Source organism: Myotis yumanensis, unplaced genomic scaffold (genome assembly GCF_028538775.1).
Source record: "Myotis yumanensis isolate MYYU_CA2020_CCGP unplaced genomic scaffold, mMyoYum1.0.hap1 SCAF_10, whole genome shotgun sequence".
Classification (NCBI taxonomy): Eukaryota; Metazoa; Chordata; class Mammalia; order Chiroptera; family Vespertilionidae; genus Myotis; species Myotis yumanensis.
This window is the reverse complement of record NW_027223761.1, coordinates 32,571,859-32,588,332: the sequence shown is the minus strand read 5'-3', so window position 1 is coordinate 32,588,332 and position 16,474 is coordinate 32,571,859. Positions and strand designations below refer to the sequence as shown.

General features: G+C 47.0%; 1 protein-coding gene across 1 annotated transcript in view; it reads left to right on the top strand.

Annotated features, from left to right (window-relative positions):
- Positions 1–1,767: 1,767 nt before the first annotated feature.
- Positions 1,768–16,474, top strand: part of INSC (INSC spindle orientation adaptor protein) — a 119,522-nt gene continuing 104,815 nt past the window's right edge. The window contains exon 1 of the mRNA XM_070426663.1: positions 1,768–1,866. Within this exon, the coding sequence (XP_070282764.1) occupies positions 1,768–1,866 (99 nt within the window). The remainder of the gene's footprint in view (positions 1,867–16,474) is intronic.

The window sequence follows — 16,474 nt, the reverse complement described above, 5'->3', positions numbered from 1 at the left end:
GACAGGTCTTTCCAGGCGCTCTCTAGTGGGGATGCTTGTTAGGAGGCCCAGGGCCATCACAGCCTCTGCTTAAAGATGTCCTAATTAGCATGGAAACTTCAAGCAGTGGACAAGTTCCTGGACTGCTAACTCTTCTCCTCTCTTCTTCTGCAGTTCTCTTAGCGTTCCTGGCTCTGGATTTTGCTGCTTGGTGGCATGTGTCTGTCCTCCATCATGGCCCTGCCCCATCTTCCCAGCCACTCTGCCTCCCATCAGAGTCTTGCCATCTCTGCATTATGGCTCCGGCTCCCTTGAGCAGCACATGCTCTGTACTACTAGAAGTTTGGGCTTTCATGCCGTGCTTTATTCTACAGCCCTGTCCAGCCTCATCTGGTTCTGGAGGCCAGAACCCTCCTTGGCCAGCTCCTGGACAGTGCCCAGAGTCTCTGAGGAACCCTCTACATCAAGCATGTCAAACTCAAAGGCGGACACAGGCCAAATAAACAAGGTTTAAGTTTATGTGGGCCACAAAAAAACAAAAGCTTCCATTTTCATAGAAACGTAGGTTTATTTCAATAGAGACATGCTGAATACAAAGGGCTGAAATAAAGAAGTAATTGTTAACATAAAAGAATAAAACATTTTAATAAAAATAAATGTTTTTTCTTTACATTAACTTACCAGACACTGAATAACTGCACAAATTAATAAGCGTAATGCAAGTAAACCTATTCTTCCTGTTCTCCGAAAGCGAAATATTTTCTCTTGCGCACACCAAACAAGTCAGTCCAAGACTAATGACGTGGCAATTGGCTGCTAAATATTCCCTGCTAGTATTAGTGGAGAGAAATGGTGTGCCTGCACGTGAGGCATGTAAGGGAAATGAATGCAATATGATTATAGTAATCAGTCATTAGTGAATGTTATAGTTAGTTATTAATAACTAGAGGCTGGGTGCATGATTTGTGCATGGGGGTGGGGAGTTCCTCAGCCCGGCTAGCACCCTTTCGCAATCCGGGAGCGCTGGCTCTGAATTGCTCGCCTGCCTGCCTGCCTGATCGCCCCTAACCACCTCTGCCTCGGCCTCTGCCGCTGTGGCTTCATCCAGAAGGACATCTGGAATGATGTCTGGAAGGTTGTTCAACTGTCCAGTCTAATTAGCATATTACACTTTTATTATTATAGATGCCTCATGCAAGTTAACTTAGCCTCTTCATGCATCAGTTTCCTGATGTGTAAATTGAAGTTAATACCAGAACCTAGTGTTGTGAGGATTAAGGAAGTTGCTATTTGTACTTACTACCTTGCAATAACTATTCGTGGTTATAGTGCTTATTATCTTTCTGTGTGTGGATGTGTCTGGGCAAGAATTTCTGAGTTTGTAAATGTCTTGTGTGTGCATGTATGTATGTGTATATGTGTGTATCTGTGTTTATATGACCAGGCAGGCCTCCTGTCTCTGGGTGGAGTTTGTTGTTGGCCGAAGCCTGGATTCCATGAGCCAGCCAGGGCTGGCGCCGGGGATGGAATTTCCATTAAGAATTAAGCAGGACAGCACTATGAAGCCAGGCAGGCTGAGGGGAGGGGACGGAGGGGGATGATGCTCCAACTCTGAGCTTCCTCCAGCAGCCTCAGTTTTGGACTGTCTCAGAGAAGGCCTCTGCTACCTTTGCTTTGAGTTTCAGGCCTTGCTGGGGCCATGGCCCAGAAGAATGGGCAAGGAGAGAGGAGTTGCTCTCATGGGCCTTAGTAGGGAAACTTGGAGTTGCTGTGGCCAAGACTGGAGCCATGAGGCGGCCTCCCGAGAATGGAGAGGCGGTCAGCGAGAAGGGTATAGGCAGCTGGGGCCTATGGGGCCAACAGGAGACAAGGAGGCTGGGCTGTGCAGTACGTATCTGGGAAAGCGGATGTGTGTGTATTTGTGTGCACGCGCATGTTGTGGGATGCAGGTGGGGAGCATTCATATCAAAGGTCCTAAGGCAGCGGTTCTCAACCTGTGGGTCGTGACCCCTTTGGGGGTCGAATGACCCTTTCACAGGGGTCGCCTAAGACCATCGGAAAACATATATCTAATTACATATTGTTTTTGTAATTAATCACTATGCTTTAATTATGTTCAATTTGTAACAATGAAAATACATCCTGCATATCAGATAGTTACATTACGATTCATAACAGTAGCAAAATTACAGTTATGAAGTAGCAACAAAAATAATTTTGTGGTTGGGGGTCACCACAACATGAGGAACTGTATGAAAGGGTTGTGGCATTAGGAAGGTTGAGAACCACTGTCCTGAGGGAACATCTAGAAAACCAAGTCTGTATCTCTCTTGCCCTGAAACCCAGGCACAGAATTTGGTCCTGGAAATAAAAGATCTCTTAGGCTTTTTTTGTTAATATTTATCCTGTTTATGATCTAAACCTCGTTCCATTTCTAGCACACTAAACATATCTTAGCTTTCTAGGTAATTTTACATTCCTGATCTCATCTTATACTTTCAACAATCCATGAGCTATTATGATCACCAATGTAGATATGGGAAAAGTGAGCTTCAGAGAGGTTAAATGACTTGTCCAAGGACACACAGCTAGAAAGTAGTAGAGGCAGGACGCAAAGTCAGGTCTCTTTGAGGACAAAGTCCAGACTACTTTTATTACACTACCTGACCTACCAGAAATGGACTCAGAGAAAAGATTTTGCAAACTCCAGTGTTCATGCCCAGCCATGCGCGTGGCTGGGGTCCAAACTCTGTCCCAGGCTCTGAGACAGCCTTTGTTGAGACAGGAGCTGAAGCTACTCTCAGGGAACTTGGGTGGGGTAGTGTAGAATCAGGCTGTCCGAAAATGGATGGAGGCCAGGGTCGAAGCTGGCTTGTCCCGGGGGAAAATGACTTGGGCACCCACAGAGCTTGGGGTCCCCAGGGCTGAGGCTGTTGAGTTAATATCAGGAGCTGTAATGTGTCCAGGGCAGGAATCAATGGTCATTGTTAGCCAGGGCCTGAAGAGAACAGAAGACTGAGATGGGACCTTGGAGTGGTCATTGTGTTATGGAGATGGAGCCAGCCTCCCTCTCCCTGGACACATAGTGGGGATACATGGATATAGTTTGCACATGAGGGATTTAGGTTAGCTGCCAAGGAGAACTTCCTGCCAATGAGAGGGTTCAAATTTGGGAAGAAGGCCCAAGGGAGGCTAGGGGCTGCCTCTCCTTGGTTGTGCCTAAAGGTGGGTAGAGACCCCCCCCCCCCGCCCCGCCCCAGCATTCTCTTCCCCCCCATTCTTGGCAGGATGGAGGGAGTTGGATGGAGTGACCTTGAAGCTTCCTTCCAGTTCAAGAATGCAACATTCCTGAGCTTTTGGGTAGGACTCAGCCCTTTCTCTCGACTTAGCCACCTGACACCAGAAGTCTGGAGGGGAAGTTTGATGAGCCCCAAGTTAGAAGGAGTCTCTGTCGTTTTTTGGCAGGTCTGTGATCTGGCGGCTGGTGATCTTATGTGGGACTCAGGTTCCAAAGGGAAGCACCTGTGGTGAATAAACCAAGTCGCATTCCAGGCAGTGGGGACTGCTCAAAGTTTGGCGGCTCCTCCGCGGAGCCTGTGAACCGCACCCACACCCCTCCTTATTTTGTTTCGGCTCCAAGGGAAACAATCACGGCGCATTCCCTTCCTTCTCCAGATGTTGGCATGAGGGGCGCATGTGGGCACCCCCGCCTGGCGGGCTCTGAGGCTCCGGGGCGCTTACCCGCGGTGACTCCCGCCCAGCCCGGGGTGAGCCAGGTCTCTAATTAGGCGTGACCGCGTCCCCATTCCAGGGCTCCCCACCGAGGGCCCGGAGCGACGTTTCCACTGCTGGGGGCACCAAAATAGCCGCGCAGCAGCGGGGCTGGGGCTCCAGGCGGCAGGAGGCTGCCGCGGGACGGAGGCTTGGCAGGGAGCGCGCTGTTGCTGAAGGTCCTGCAGCGGCCCGGGGAGGCGGGGGGCGGGCGGGGGCGCGGGGCAGCGGGCGGCCCCGGGGCTGGGCCGACCCAGCGCAGCCACTTGCGCGCGGCCTCTGGAGCCCCAGCTGCGCGCCGCCACCGCTGGCTGCTGTGCGCACCCCTCTGGCCCGCCAACTTCCCCAGAGTAAGTAGACACACTGCTGGCTGGCTTCAGGGGCCGGCGCTGGACCCGCCATCAGAGTTGGGGACAGAGCACGTTTGCGACTATTTGGACAGTAGGTCTAAGTGTGTCAGTGTGAGTGCCAATGGGCAGGAGTGTGTGTGAGCCAGTGTGCTAGCATGTGGAACTTTCTAGCCTTGTCCCACAGTGTGAGTGTGGGTGGCAGAGTTGTCAGTGTGTGTGTGTGTGTGGGGGGGACTGGCAGGGAGGGGACTGGAGTGTGCCCGCAGGTGGCATGTGTCTGTGGCCGGCAGCCCTGTGTGGGCCATGTCCGCTGCCCTGGAAGTGCTCTCAGGTGTGTGGGAGGAAGGCTCCCTGCAGGCTGAGCCAGTGCAGTGTAGATGGAGAGGTGAGTGTGTGTGTGTGTGTGTGTGTGTGTGTGTGTGTGTGTGAGAGAGAGAGAGAGAGAGAAAGAGAGAGAGAGAGAGAGAGAGAGAGAGCCGGTGCTGGCAGGAGCTGGGGGTAAGGAGTGTTATCTGAACTCAGACTTTCTAGGGCGACCTGACTTGTCCCTACCTGGGGTGTCTTTTCTGTGGGTCATCTGGCTGTGGTTTCTCAGGACTGAGCAGGGCAAGAGCTCAGAGCCTTCACCCAGCACTACCGTGACCTCAGCTGGCTGGCCGGGGTGGGGAGACAGCTTGGGGGGACCCCACTGTCACACCAGAAGAGACAGGAGGAAACGGAGAGGGGCTGAGCAGACCCAGTCATGCCCACCGCACACACTCACAGGGCACCCACACCCACACGCACAGCTGCTCCTGTGTACAGACAGGCCTGCCCACACACTGCCGTCTGCATTTCCTCCCAGGACGTCCATGCAAACATGCACGTACTTCCAATGTGTACAACCGCAGGCAAGGACAGATAGGCCACAGGCACCCACATGTGTAAAACATGCATATACGAACCCCTGGTTAGACCCGCTCTCAGCCTGCAGCCCCCCTTTCAGGCCCCCATTAGCCTCTATATGGCACTTTGGGCAACGAGCTCAAGAAACTGGCCTTGGTAGGGAATATCTTAAGTCGGGGCTTTGGCTGGGGGTCAGGGCAGAGGGTGACAGAGTGCCTTTGGGGTGTCCCATTTGACCTGGAACGGAGGCTGCCGTGGAGCCTGGGGTCTTAGGGTCTGGGCTTTAGAAGTAGCTTTTGCTGCCTTCCAAGTGAAAAGGCCAGTCTTGCAGGGCTGGGGTGGAGCTCACACCTGTAATTTGCTCCAGGCTCTGGTTTATACTCTGGGCCCCGCTGCAGCAGACAAGCAGTGTGGTCCTTCTGTGTGTGGGTTGGGGCCTGAGCAGCCCTGTGCCAGGGAGGAGCAGTGAGTTGAGCTGGGCTGATTCCTTCTCTTCTTTGGTTTCAATCAACACTATTTTGCGTCTCCCATCTGCAGGTGAGGATGGACGAGCTGGCCTTTGCTTTGCTCCTCTCTCCTCTCTCTCCCGTTCCTTTACAGAATTTGTTCTCCTCGACCTCCTTTCCCTGGGGACTCCCGGGGACACATGAAACAGTGCTCAGAAGAGTAGGTGCCCTCCGCTGTCAGCTGGTTGTTGTTGTTGTCATTATTATTGCTTCTAGACCTCTCCATCCTGGCCATTCCCGATGGACAGGCTTCAGTGAGGCGGCCAGACTGTGCTCCTTCAGTTGGGAAGTTAGAAGATGACATTGGCTTTCTCTTCCTTAGTGTTTATGGTTTGGTTGGAGGAGTGCCTGAGCTCTCCCGCCATCAACTTCCCTTGTGCAGGGGAACAGATGGGCGTCAGCCATTTCCTGAGGGGTTGCTGGGATCTACCTGCACCTGGCCTGGTCCCTGCCTGACCTTGGGGATGGTTGAACAGGCAGGCAGTGCTTTGCCTGGTAGCCTTCTTGCAGAGTAAAGATGGGGGTGAGGGGTGGGAGGCAGAATTCCCTAGGTCTCTCCTTTGTGGGGGTCCCCAACAACTTTAGGACTCCGGAAAGGCTCCGGAAAACTGGAGGAGTCATGGTGACTCAGTCTCAGGCGGTTCCCCCATTCTTTATTTCAGAACAACAATAGGAATCAGAGAGCGTCAAGGACAACCAAACTAAGTTATCGTAGTTCCAGTTCAAAGAAGAGAAATCAGACCACAGAGTAACAACAATAATAATAACAACCACCACCATCTGTTGAACCTTTAATATATGCTTTATTTCATTTATTTTTCATAAAAACTTTGTTAAGTCAGTAGTCCTCTACCGCCTTTTTTTTCCTGACAAGGAAATTAAGGCTTAGGAAGCTCAAGGGATTTCTATAGGTTTGTGGGACTCCTAGGCTGTTGATATAATCTGAGTATTTCCCTTTTTACTCTGGCTGCTAGGAAGCTCTTTGTCTATCATATTGCTCCATTCTAGTAACTGTTATTTCAAATCTTGGCTTCGACTTTTAATTTCTGCTTAAACAATTTTATAGTATTCACATTTTTAACTGTAAACTCCCACATCTTTTGTAGAGAGAGATTAGAATAAGTGAATGAACAACCAGCAATTGAGCATTCTCTTGGTCTCTGAGGATGGGAACCATATTGCATGGATTTTTTTTTTTTTTTGGAACATCCCCAATTTCAAATATTTTATCTGGTTTTCAAACCATATGTCTCAGTTTTGGATTCGGTATCTTTAGACTCCGCTTTGTGACCATGTCTTAGAGCTTTTCTTTCTAGCGGCTCTGAGAGATAAAGCCCATCTCTGTGCTGGCCCAGACAATGGGGATTGTTGGGAATGAACTGGGCCATTGATAAAGGCCCCTGCTCTGCGTGCTTCAGCTGCCAGCTCTTCCCTGACTCAAAAGCGTGAGTGTGTGGGTTCCTGAAGGAGTTTGACCCCTGCCCCAAGCCTGGCCTTGGCCCCATCACCACCCCTTCCTCATGTGACCTCGCCTAGGCCCAGGGCTCTGCTGGGAGGTCTGTGTCTCTTGGACCTCAGCTCTGCCTCCCCCTGGGCCACTCAGTGTCTGAGCAGGGATGGCCCTTCTGGAACTGAAGCTTCTTAGGACAAGGAGTGTGGGCTTTTCTGCCCCCTTCCCTGGATCTGTGAGGCCGCTGACTCGTGCTCACTTCTTTCTCCTTCCTCATGAGGGGTCTCAAGTCTCCCAAGTGGTTCTAACCACATTGCAAAATGGGGGAAACTGAACTAATTCACTCCAAGACTGATTCTCTTACCCTACCCAAGGCTAGTAATGTTGGGAAAGGGAAGCAGTGGCGGGGGTGGGGGGGGGGGGCAATGTTTAGCACTAAAGAATCCTTAGAAGACCCTGATGGTGGGTTTTTAGGCATCGTGTTGAGATTCTGCTTCTCAGTAAGCAAGATGTCACTCCACACTGGTGGCTGTGGCTTACAATCAAGACTAATCCTTCCAAAAGCTACCAAGTGGGACAGAGGACTCTTTGGCTTGAGGCTCTGGGGAATGCCTGGCACTGGGTGATGTGCTGGTGGGTTAGTGTGGGCAAGCTGTTTGTTCCTTCTCAGGCAAACGTCATCTCAGAAAGGTAAGACGAAGACTTGATTGCATCTCTGCGGAGGACCCTGGTTGTTCCCTGGACTTTAATCTTAGTCAAGTAAAAACAGGCGTACAATTCAGTAAGATCATATTGGGTGGGACGGTCAAGAACTTTGGTGGGGAAGTCTCACTCATGGTTATTCACGCTTATTTAGTGTCGGTTAAGGCCAACCTTTCTGATAGGTTGTTTGCACCTGTCACTTTAGGAAACCTCTGATGAGCCCTGTGAGACAGGTGCTGCTTGTAAAGACAGGGGAAGATGATTTGCTTAGGGTCAGAGCCAGGCCTGAATGTCAGCTGATCACTCCCCCAGTACAAAGGCCTTAAAAGCAGGGGAATCCACCCCCTTGGGCCACCTGGAGTTCTAAGGGCCTGGCTTCTCTGACCCAGGACCTGAAGGTCATCAGCATCATTGGTCTTTCCAGCCTGAGCCGGAGACTGCTGGTCTGTGGGAAGCAGGGATGGAGTGGGAAAGGCCTCCTGGGCTGGTAAGGATTCCCCCCTCTCCCACCCCCACACACACCCTCTGGGCAACACTGGGCTTCTGGGGCTTCACTCCCCCGCCCCCCCCCCCCCCATACACCCTCTGGGCAATCTCTGTCCTGGGAATGGAGCCTTTGCCGACTCCGTGATGCAGCCAGCCAGGCCTCCCTCCCCCAGCTCCAGGGTCCCCTCAGTGCCAAGCCCTGGGGGAGTCCTAGATCCTCTGAAGAACGTCTCTGGGCAAACCAGACTCCGTTTGGCGTGATGCAGTGTCTGTGAGCGTCAGCAGTTTGGCTGGATAATTGTGTATAGTGTTCACTTTCTGCTGGAGAAATGGAGGTTTTGTCTTACAACCCAAATATCCTGGGTTTGGAAACCATGTGAAATGAAGCCTGTGGTCTGGGGGTGTGGGCCGTCTTGTGGGCCTGTATGTGGTGCTGGTTTAAAAGATACTGTTGAGGATGATTGACTCAGGCCTCTCATGTCCTCCAGTGGAGGGTCAGACGTGGGCCTCCATATGGCAATGTGCAGAGAAAAGGGCATGGGCTTTTCAGTCAGATGGATTGGATTTGGAGCCTCAGTTTCCTTGTCTGTAAAATGGGGTTCCTTACAATGCAATGGTGATGCTAGAAACAGCAAGTTTATTCGAAGCCTAGACTCTGACATAGACTAGGCCAGTGATGGTGAACCTATGACATGCGTGTCAGAGGTGACACGCAAACTCATTTTTTTGGGTTGATTTTTCTTTGTTAAATGGCATTTAAATATATAAAATAAACATCAAAAATATAAATCTTTGTTTTACGATGGTTGCAAATATCAAAAAATTTCTATATGTGACACGGCACCAGAGTTAAGTTAGGATTTTTCAAAATGCTGACACGCTGAGCTCAAAAGGTTCGCCATCACTGGACTAGGCAAACCACAAATGGCATCTCCTTCCTTCTTTTCTCGCCCACCTGCCTTCTGGGAAAGAACTGCTAGGCAAGAGGTCTGGGTTTCAGCTATAGCTCAGCTCTGGGGACACTGTTACCTTATCCTCTCCGAACCTCACTTTCCTTGTGTGTAAAATAAGGGAAGAACTAATTTCCCTCACTCATCTGTATGTTTTGAAGATAATGAAAGAGACTGAAGTCAGGGCTTCCTCCCTTGGAGGATGCAGAAAGCTCAGACACTGGTATTCATGCTGCAAATATTAATTGAGCCCCTGTGTTGTGCCAGGACCTGTGCAAAGCACTGGGCTACCGGTGAGTGGATAATCAGACCCTGTGACAAGACAGGCTTGTAAACAAAGAGTGGCAGGCCTGTCTGTGGGACATGACCGTGGCAGGTCCTGGAGGTGTTGGGGTATCAGAAGAGGTGGTGTCATCCCCAACTGGGTAATCAGAGAGGCCTTCCTAGAGGTGAAAAGTCTTGGTCTGGATCTTGAAACATAATAAGACGTTGCCAGGAAGATAAGAGAAGGTCATTCTAGGCCGAGAGGCCAGCACATGCTAAGGTACAGAAGTGTTGCCTAGTGTGATAAGCTGGGGGATTGTAAACAGTTAGCATGAATGGAGCTTGTAGTGTGTGTGGTCAGTGGTGACGAGAAATGAGATGAAAGATGCTACAAAGGGTTTTCAGTGGATGTTGGGGCTTGAAGGCTGTGCTGAGGTGTTTGGATTTTTCTCATGATTGTTATGAACAGCCACTGAGGTATTTTAAGCAGGTCGTGGTGGGATATGGGCTCAGCAAACATAGAAACATAATACTCTCAACAATAAAGATGAAAAAGAAACCTGAAAAAAAATAAAGTGAAGAATCCCCTTAAAAAAAAAACCCTAAAAAAACATAAACACAAACCATTTTTATGTTTCTTTTAATTTTGATATCAGACCAAATTGATGAAAAGTTGCAAGACTGGTAAGAGAAATCCTTCTTTATCCCTATCCCTTAGTCACTTATAGAATGTTCCACTTTCTTTATTATTTTCATTGCCTTTCTCTCCAATGATTTAAAAATATATTTTTATTTTTTATGTAATTTATATTTGTTGTTCGTGCATTATTATATTTACTGTTTTTATATGTACATATAACTATATATAAAATGTTCATATTTCTAATTGAAGAGTAAATTGGAGATGTCGTGCCTCTTCACCCCTAAATACTCAGTGTGCATTTCCTTAAAAGCATATATTCTTACCACAGCACAATTCTGTCCCAACAATGTCTTTATAGCTCTCCCACTTCCCTCACCCCATTCAGGATCCAATCCACAGATTGCATTTAATTGTCATGTCTCTTCAGTTTTCTTTAATCCAGAGCAAATCTTCTGCTTTAGCGTTCATGACCTTTATGTTTTTCAATCGTACAGGCCAGTTATTATGTTGAGTATCTCTCAATTTGGGTTTATCTGATGGTTCTGCATGATTCGATTCAAGCTATGCTTTTTGGGCAGGAATACCACTGAAGTGAGGTTATCATATCAGCAAGCACAGAATGTGGGCATCATCCCAATGCTGGCAATAGAAGCCTTCATCACTGGCTTAAGGTGATGCTCACCAGTTTCTCCACTGTGGAATTGCTATATTTCCCTTTGTATTTAACATATAATTTGTGGAAAGATACTTTGAGATTATGGAAATATCCTGTTCCTCATCAAAACTTTGCTCACTAATTTTACCATCATTGATACTTTTGGCTCCATAATTTCTTTTGTATTGATTAGTTGGAATTCTATTGTAAGAAAGAACTTTTCCCCTTCCTTTTCTTTCTTTCTCTCCTTCCTTCCTTCCTTTTTTTCTTTCTTTCTCTTTGTCTCCTTACTTTCTTCCGATAGACTCATTTATTCTTAATTTATTTATGCAGTGTATTATAATCAATTAATACATTTTATTTTGATGTTCAAATTGTCCCAGATTTGATAGTGGGAAGCTCTACAAACCGACCTCTTTTTCTTTAAAAAATATTTTTATTGACTTCAGAGAGGAAGGAAAAGGGAAAGAGAGATGGAAACATCAATGATGAGAATCATTGATTGGCTGCCTTGTGCATGCCCCCTATTGGGGCTTGAGCTCATAACCCAGGCATGTGCCCTGTCAGGGAATTGAACAGTGATCTCCAGGTTCATAGGTCAATACTGAACCATTGACCCACGCTGGGGGAGTCCTAGATCCTCTGAAGACAGAGGCTTGGCCTGTTTCTCATGATTTTCTAAGCACTTGCTTACTATCTGCTATAGCAGGATGTCCCAGGCTCATGTTATCCTTTCCTTGCTCCAGCCCTGGAATTAGCCATATCTCCAAGGAGCCCCGGGTCCTTTTCATGGAGAATGGTATTTAGAAACCAAGCTCTGGGGCTACATGTGTTCCTTGTTTTGAGTGTGCCATTGCTTCTATGCCCTCTTAGCAAATGGAGCTGGACATATCTGTATATGTCCATATTTATTTCTATAATAAAAACACAATGCATTATCATATGTTTTCAGAAAGTAAAAACCCCAAGTGACTGAGATAGAGAGTAATAGGGTAAAGGTACTTTAGATTGGGTAGTCAGGAAGGGCTTCTTGGAGGAGGCGGCATTTAGAAAGACCTACAGTGTGGAATGGATGATTTGGAAGGAGAAAGAGCCTGGAGATTATTTTAATTATCCAGGTGATAATTATAAGTGCCTGAATTAAGACAGAATGGAGAGGAAGTAGAATCAGGTGTCTGATTGAATACAGAAAGTCTGGGAGACAATGGATTCAAGGAGACTTCCAGATCGACCTTTCAAAGGCCTCTCACACTCAGCATGTCCAAACAGAATTTCTGCATGGTCCCGCAGCACTATCCTATTCCAATGTGCTCCTCCTCAGGTATTTAATTTCTCACTGAATGGCTTTTTCATTTATGCAGCTGCACAAGTCAGAGAGAGATGGCGATCATCCTCAACACCTCTATCCCTCAAAAGCCCATATTCAATCCATCACCAAGTCTGATCAATGTTCTTTCTTTTAAATTTTTCAATTACATTTGACATTTAATATTATCTTATATTAGTTTCAGGTGTACACAGTGGTTAGACATTTATATAATTTACTAAGTGGTTTCCCCCATAAGTCTAGTACTGCTTGATGTTCTCTTGTAAATCTTCTCAAATCCATCACTTCTCCATCTTCATCAGCATCACCCTAGCTCAGTGATGGCGAACCTTTTGAGCTCAGCGTGTCAGCATTTTGAAAAACCCTAACTTAACTCTGGTGCCGTGTCACATACAGAAATTTTTTGATATTTGCAACCATAGTAAAACAAAGACTTATATTTTTGATATTTATTTTATATATTTAAATGCCATTTAACAAAGAAAAATCAACCAAAAAAAATGAGTTCGTGAGTCACCTCTGACACGCGTGTCATAGGTTCGCCATCACTGCGTCTAGTTCAAGGCACCATTTTCATCTTTCTGGGGTACCGCAGGAGTCTCCTAACTGGTCCCCCTATATCCAGGCTGCCTCCTTCCAGTTTGTTCTGCACTCTGTATATTTTAAAACATAACTTGATCATGTCATTTTCTTCCTTAAAAATGCTTCAAGTGCTTCATATTTATCTTAATTCTTTTTTTAAAAAAATATATTTTATTGATTTTTTTACAGAGAGGAAGGGAGAGAGATAGAGAGTTAGAAACATCGATGAGAGAGAAACATCGATCAGCTGCCTCCTGCACATCTCCGACTGGGGATGTGCCCGCAACCCAGATACATGCCCTTCACCAGAATCGAACCTGGGACCCTTCAGTCCGCAGGCCGATGCTCTATCCACTGAGCCAAACCGGTTTCAGCTTTATCTTAATTCTTTAGTAAGTCCTGCAAGTGTGTCTGACCCGTGCTGTCATCATGTACACCCCGCTGCCCAGCTCTCCCCTGGCTCTCTCTTCATTCCCACTGGCCTGGTCTCAGTCCCTTGGGCTTGTAATGTTCCCTCCTGCCATAGGCTTTTGCATTTGCAGTTTCTCTGCCTACAACACTCTTATATTTTTGCCTAAGGAATTCCTTCTTATCACCCAGATCACAGCTCAATTGTCACTTCCTTGACCTCAATAATTAGGTCAAATCCTATTTTATAAAGCTTTAAAACACCACATTCCTCCTTCAAGGATTTATTATAATTGCAAGTTTACATTTATTTGCAATTATTATGTGATAATTAATGCTTGTTTTGCCTATTTGATATTGAACTCCATGAGGTCTGGGACCATATCTGGTTTTGCTTATTACTTTGTCCTAGCAAGGTAGCATGTTATTGATGCATGCCACAGATATTTGTTGGATAAATGAATGAATGAACTTTTATCAGCTGAGCAACCAGATAGATGGTGGTGCCATTCAGTAGAATAAAAATTCTAAAGGAGTAATTGGAAGATAATTCATTGTAGAACATGCTACTTTTGAGGTGCCTCTCAGACACATGTTTGACCCCCAAAGTGCTTGCCATCTTCTGGGCAAACAAATTAGAATGTCATTCAGAGCTTTGGGGGGACTGGTGATAAGGGACATCTGATTCCTGGATGATTCTAAGGAGCTCCCTTGAAGGAGATAGCTAAGTCACAGGGTACCCCTGAGCTATGGCTTCTCCACCATCCCCTCTGATTTGTAGAGGATATAGGAGATCTGAGGGGCCTTCAGTGGTTTTGAATTGGCTCCTTGGCTGCTTTATGAAGGATCTTTACAAACCCTTATGAAGGCTCCTTGGACCTCAAGAGTTACTTGCATTGCATAATTCATATCAGTCAGGAGTTGTCAACCTCCTCCCCACCCCTACCCCACCCCACCCGATCTTCATCACTAGACATAGGCCTAAAAAGGAATTCAGAGAGAGGGTCTTAGTAAGCCCAGTGAGCCATTCTTGCAAAAATGCCATTATCAGTAAGACAGAAATCCTATTCAGTCACTCTGGCTCACTCACTCTTGCATTCCTCATTCACTCATTCAATTACCTATTTTGCCTCAGTCTCTTACCCATTTACCCATCTAGCACCCACCTTTTCACCCACAAACAGGAATTTATGTTGGATTTATAGCAGAACTCAAGGCTGAGTCACCCTCACACCCCTCTCTCTCCCTCATCCCTCTTTCATATGGTCCTCCTAGCCCAGAGCCCGGGTGAGGAGACTGTTGAGGTGGGGAGATGTCACTGTGCTGATTGAGTGCTGGGCCATGAGTGATTGCAGGGTGTTAACAGGAAGAGAGGGAGACTAGAAGCTGCCACACTGATTGCTCCTCTTATCTTGCCTTTTGCTTTCCTAGCTTCCTGTTCCCTCTTTTAGTGGTGATGAGAGCTGAGGAATTAGGCTCCTTGATCAGATAGACACAAGGTGGTAGCTGCAGAGGGGCTTGGGGTGCAGGCCCAAAGAGCAAAGAGAAAACAGCTCCCTCTGAGGCCCATCATGGAAAAAAGGATGCGTTTGTTTTCTTCATTTTCTACTAGGATCGAACTTTGAACCCTGTGGAATTTGCCGGGAGGCGGGGGGAAGGGTGGGAGAATGGGATTTAAAAATGTGGCATTTAGAAACCAGTCAGTAGACTCATGCTGGCCCCGTCCCTCCAGAAGGGTTGTCATTTACAAAGAGTCCCCACCCCCCAAGAATGCATGCTGTCCATCTGTCACGACATCAGACAGGCTGGAATGGAGCAGACATAGGACAATGGCATCCACATCAGATAAGAGCATCTTGGAAAATTGCCCAAAGGTGCTAAGGATCTAAGTTACAGACCCATTCCCTCATTCCCTGCCTCCCTCATTCATTCAGCAGCTATCTATGTAGCACCTACTCTGTGCCATGCATTGTTCTAGGCACTGGAGATATAGCAGTGAGCAAAACTTGTGCCCTTGTAGAATTTGCTTTCTGGTGGGGGAAGACAGACAGTAAACAGGCTGATATACAGTGGTGCTGAGTGCTATAGAGAAATATAAAGAATGGTAAGGGGGTTTCAAGGGTGGGAGGGGGTTTGTACCCTTATCCAGGGTCATGAGGGCCTCTCTGATTTGCAGATATTTAAACAGAGACCAGGAGGAAGTGAAAGAGGCATCTATGTCGATATTTGGGGGAAGAGCAATCAAATAGAAGGAAAAAGGCAAAAGTCCTGAGGAAGGTTTGAGGAAGAGCATGAAGGCCAGTCAATATAATTGACGCGTGAAATGAGAGACAAATGAGTTGAGGTCAATGCAAAAATGGGGGCCAGATCATGAAGGCTCTTGCAGGTTATTTGGAGAACTTTGGCTTTTAATTTGAGTAATATGGGTAGACATTGGAGGTTTTGCTTCATGTAGCTTCTTTTTTTTGCTTGACTAGTAATGCTTTGAAGTTAATTAAAAAAAAACAACAACCCCAAAACACTCAAGTTACAAAAACAGAAGAGCAACTTACCAAACCTGACCTAACAAGCACCCAAGAAGTTTCCCTAGGACCAGGTAAATTTCCTGTAAGTTGACCCAACTATCTGGAAGAAAATGACTAAAACTGTCTGCATTTATTACTTGATGTAATAAAGTTTCTTTTCATAAAAAAATGCTCTGGCTGCTTATGAAGATAATAGATTGTTGAGGGGGAGGGCAGAAGATAAGTTAGGAGCCTATTATAGTAATGTAGGTGAAAGATAGCGGTAGATAGAACCAAAGTTCACTTATTTATTCATTTACCACCACTTTTTGTTCTACCCATTTCTATGCAACGTTGCCTCTGTATGACACCCTGCCTGTGTCACTATTCATCCATTCCCTCGGTCCTTCAGTGACCTGTCCAACTATCTTTACTGCCTTTGAACAAATCTTTACCTGCTACATGTAGAGCATTGTGCCAGATGCTGGTTGACTTGAGCGTATTTTCTGGAACTTTGGCCCTAGCAGGGGAGACAGGATGCACCCATAGGAGGTCACCAGTCGGTTACAAAACCTAGTAGTCCCTTGAAGGCACAAGATGCATGGTGTGAGACCTTCAGTATTCTAGGTGCCCCGTGGTCTGGGGGTTGGAATAAGCTTCCAGGAAGAGGGTGAGTGAGGACAGCAAGCCAGTCTTGAAGAATGGCAGGGAACTTGCCTTGAAGCTTGAACATAAAGGGACATTTTGGGAAACAGGATGGTAATGCCAGAAGAGGTGGGGTGGGCTGGAAACGGGGTCTTCACACCAGGCTAAGGAGTTCAGACCTGAGTGGAGAGACACTGGGGAGACATAATAGCTATTCAAGATATTACAATGAGAGCTGTGTTTTAAGAGGCTGAAACTAACATTAGCATGAAGAGGGATAAGCTTGGAGCCAGGAGGCCAACAAGAAGACAATTGCTCATGTAAGCCTTCTTGGCCTTATGGCCAATAGGGGCCCTGAGGTTGGTGG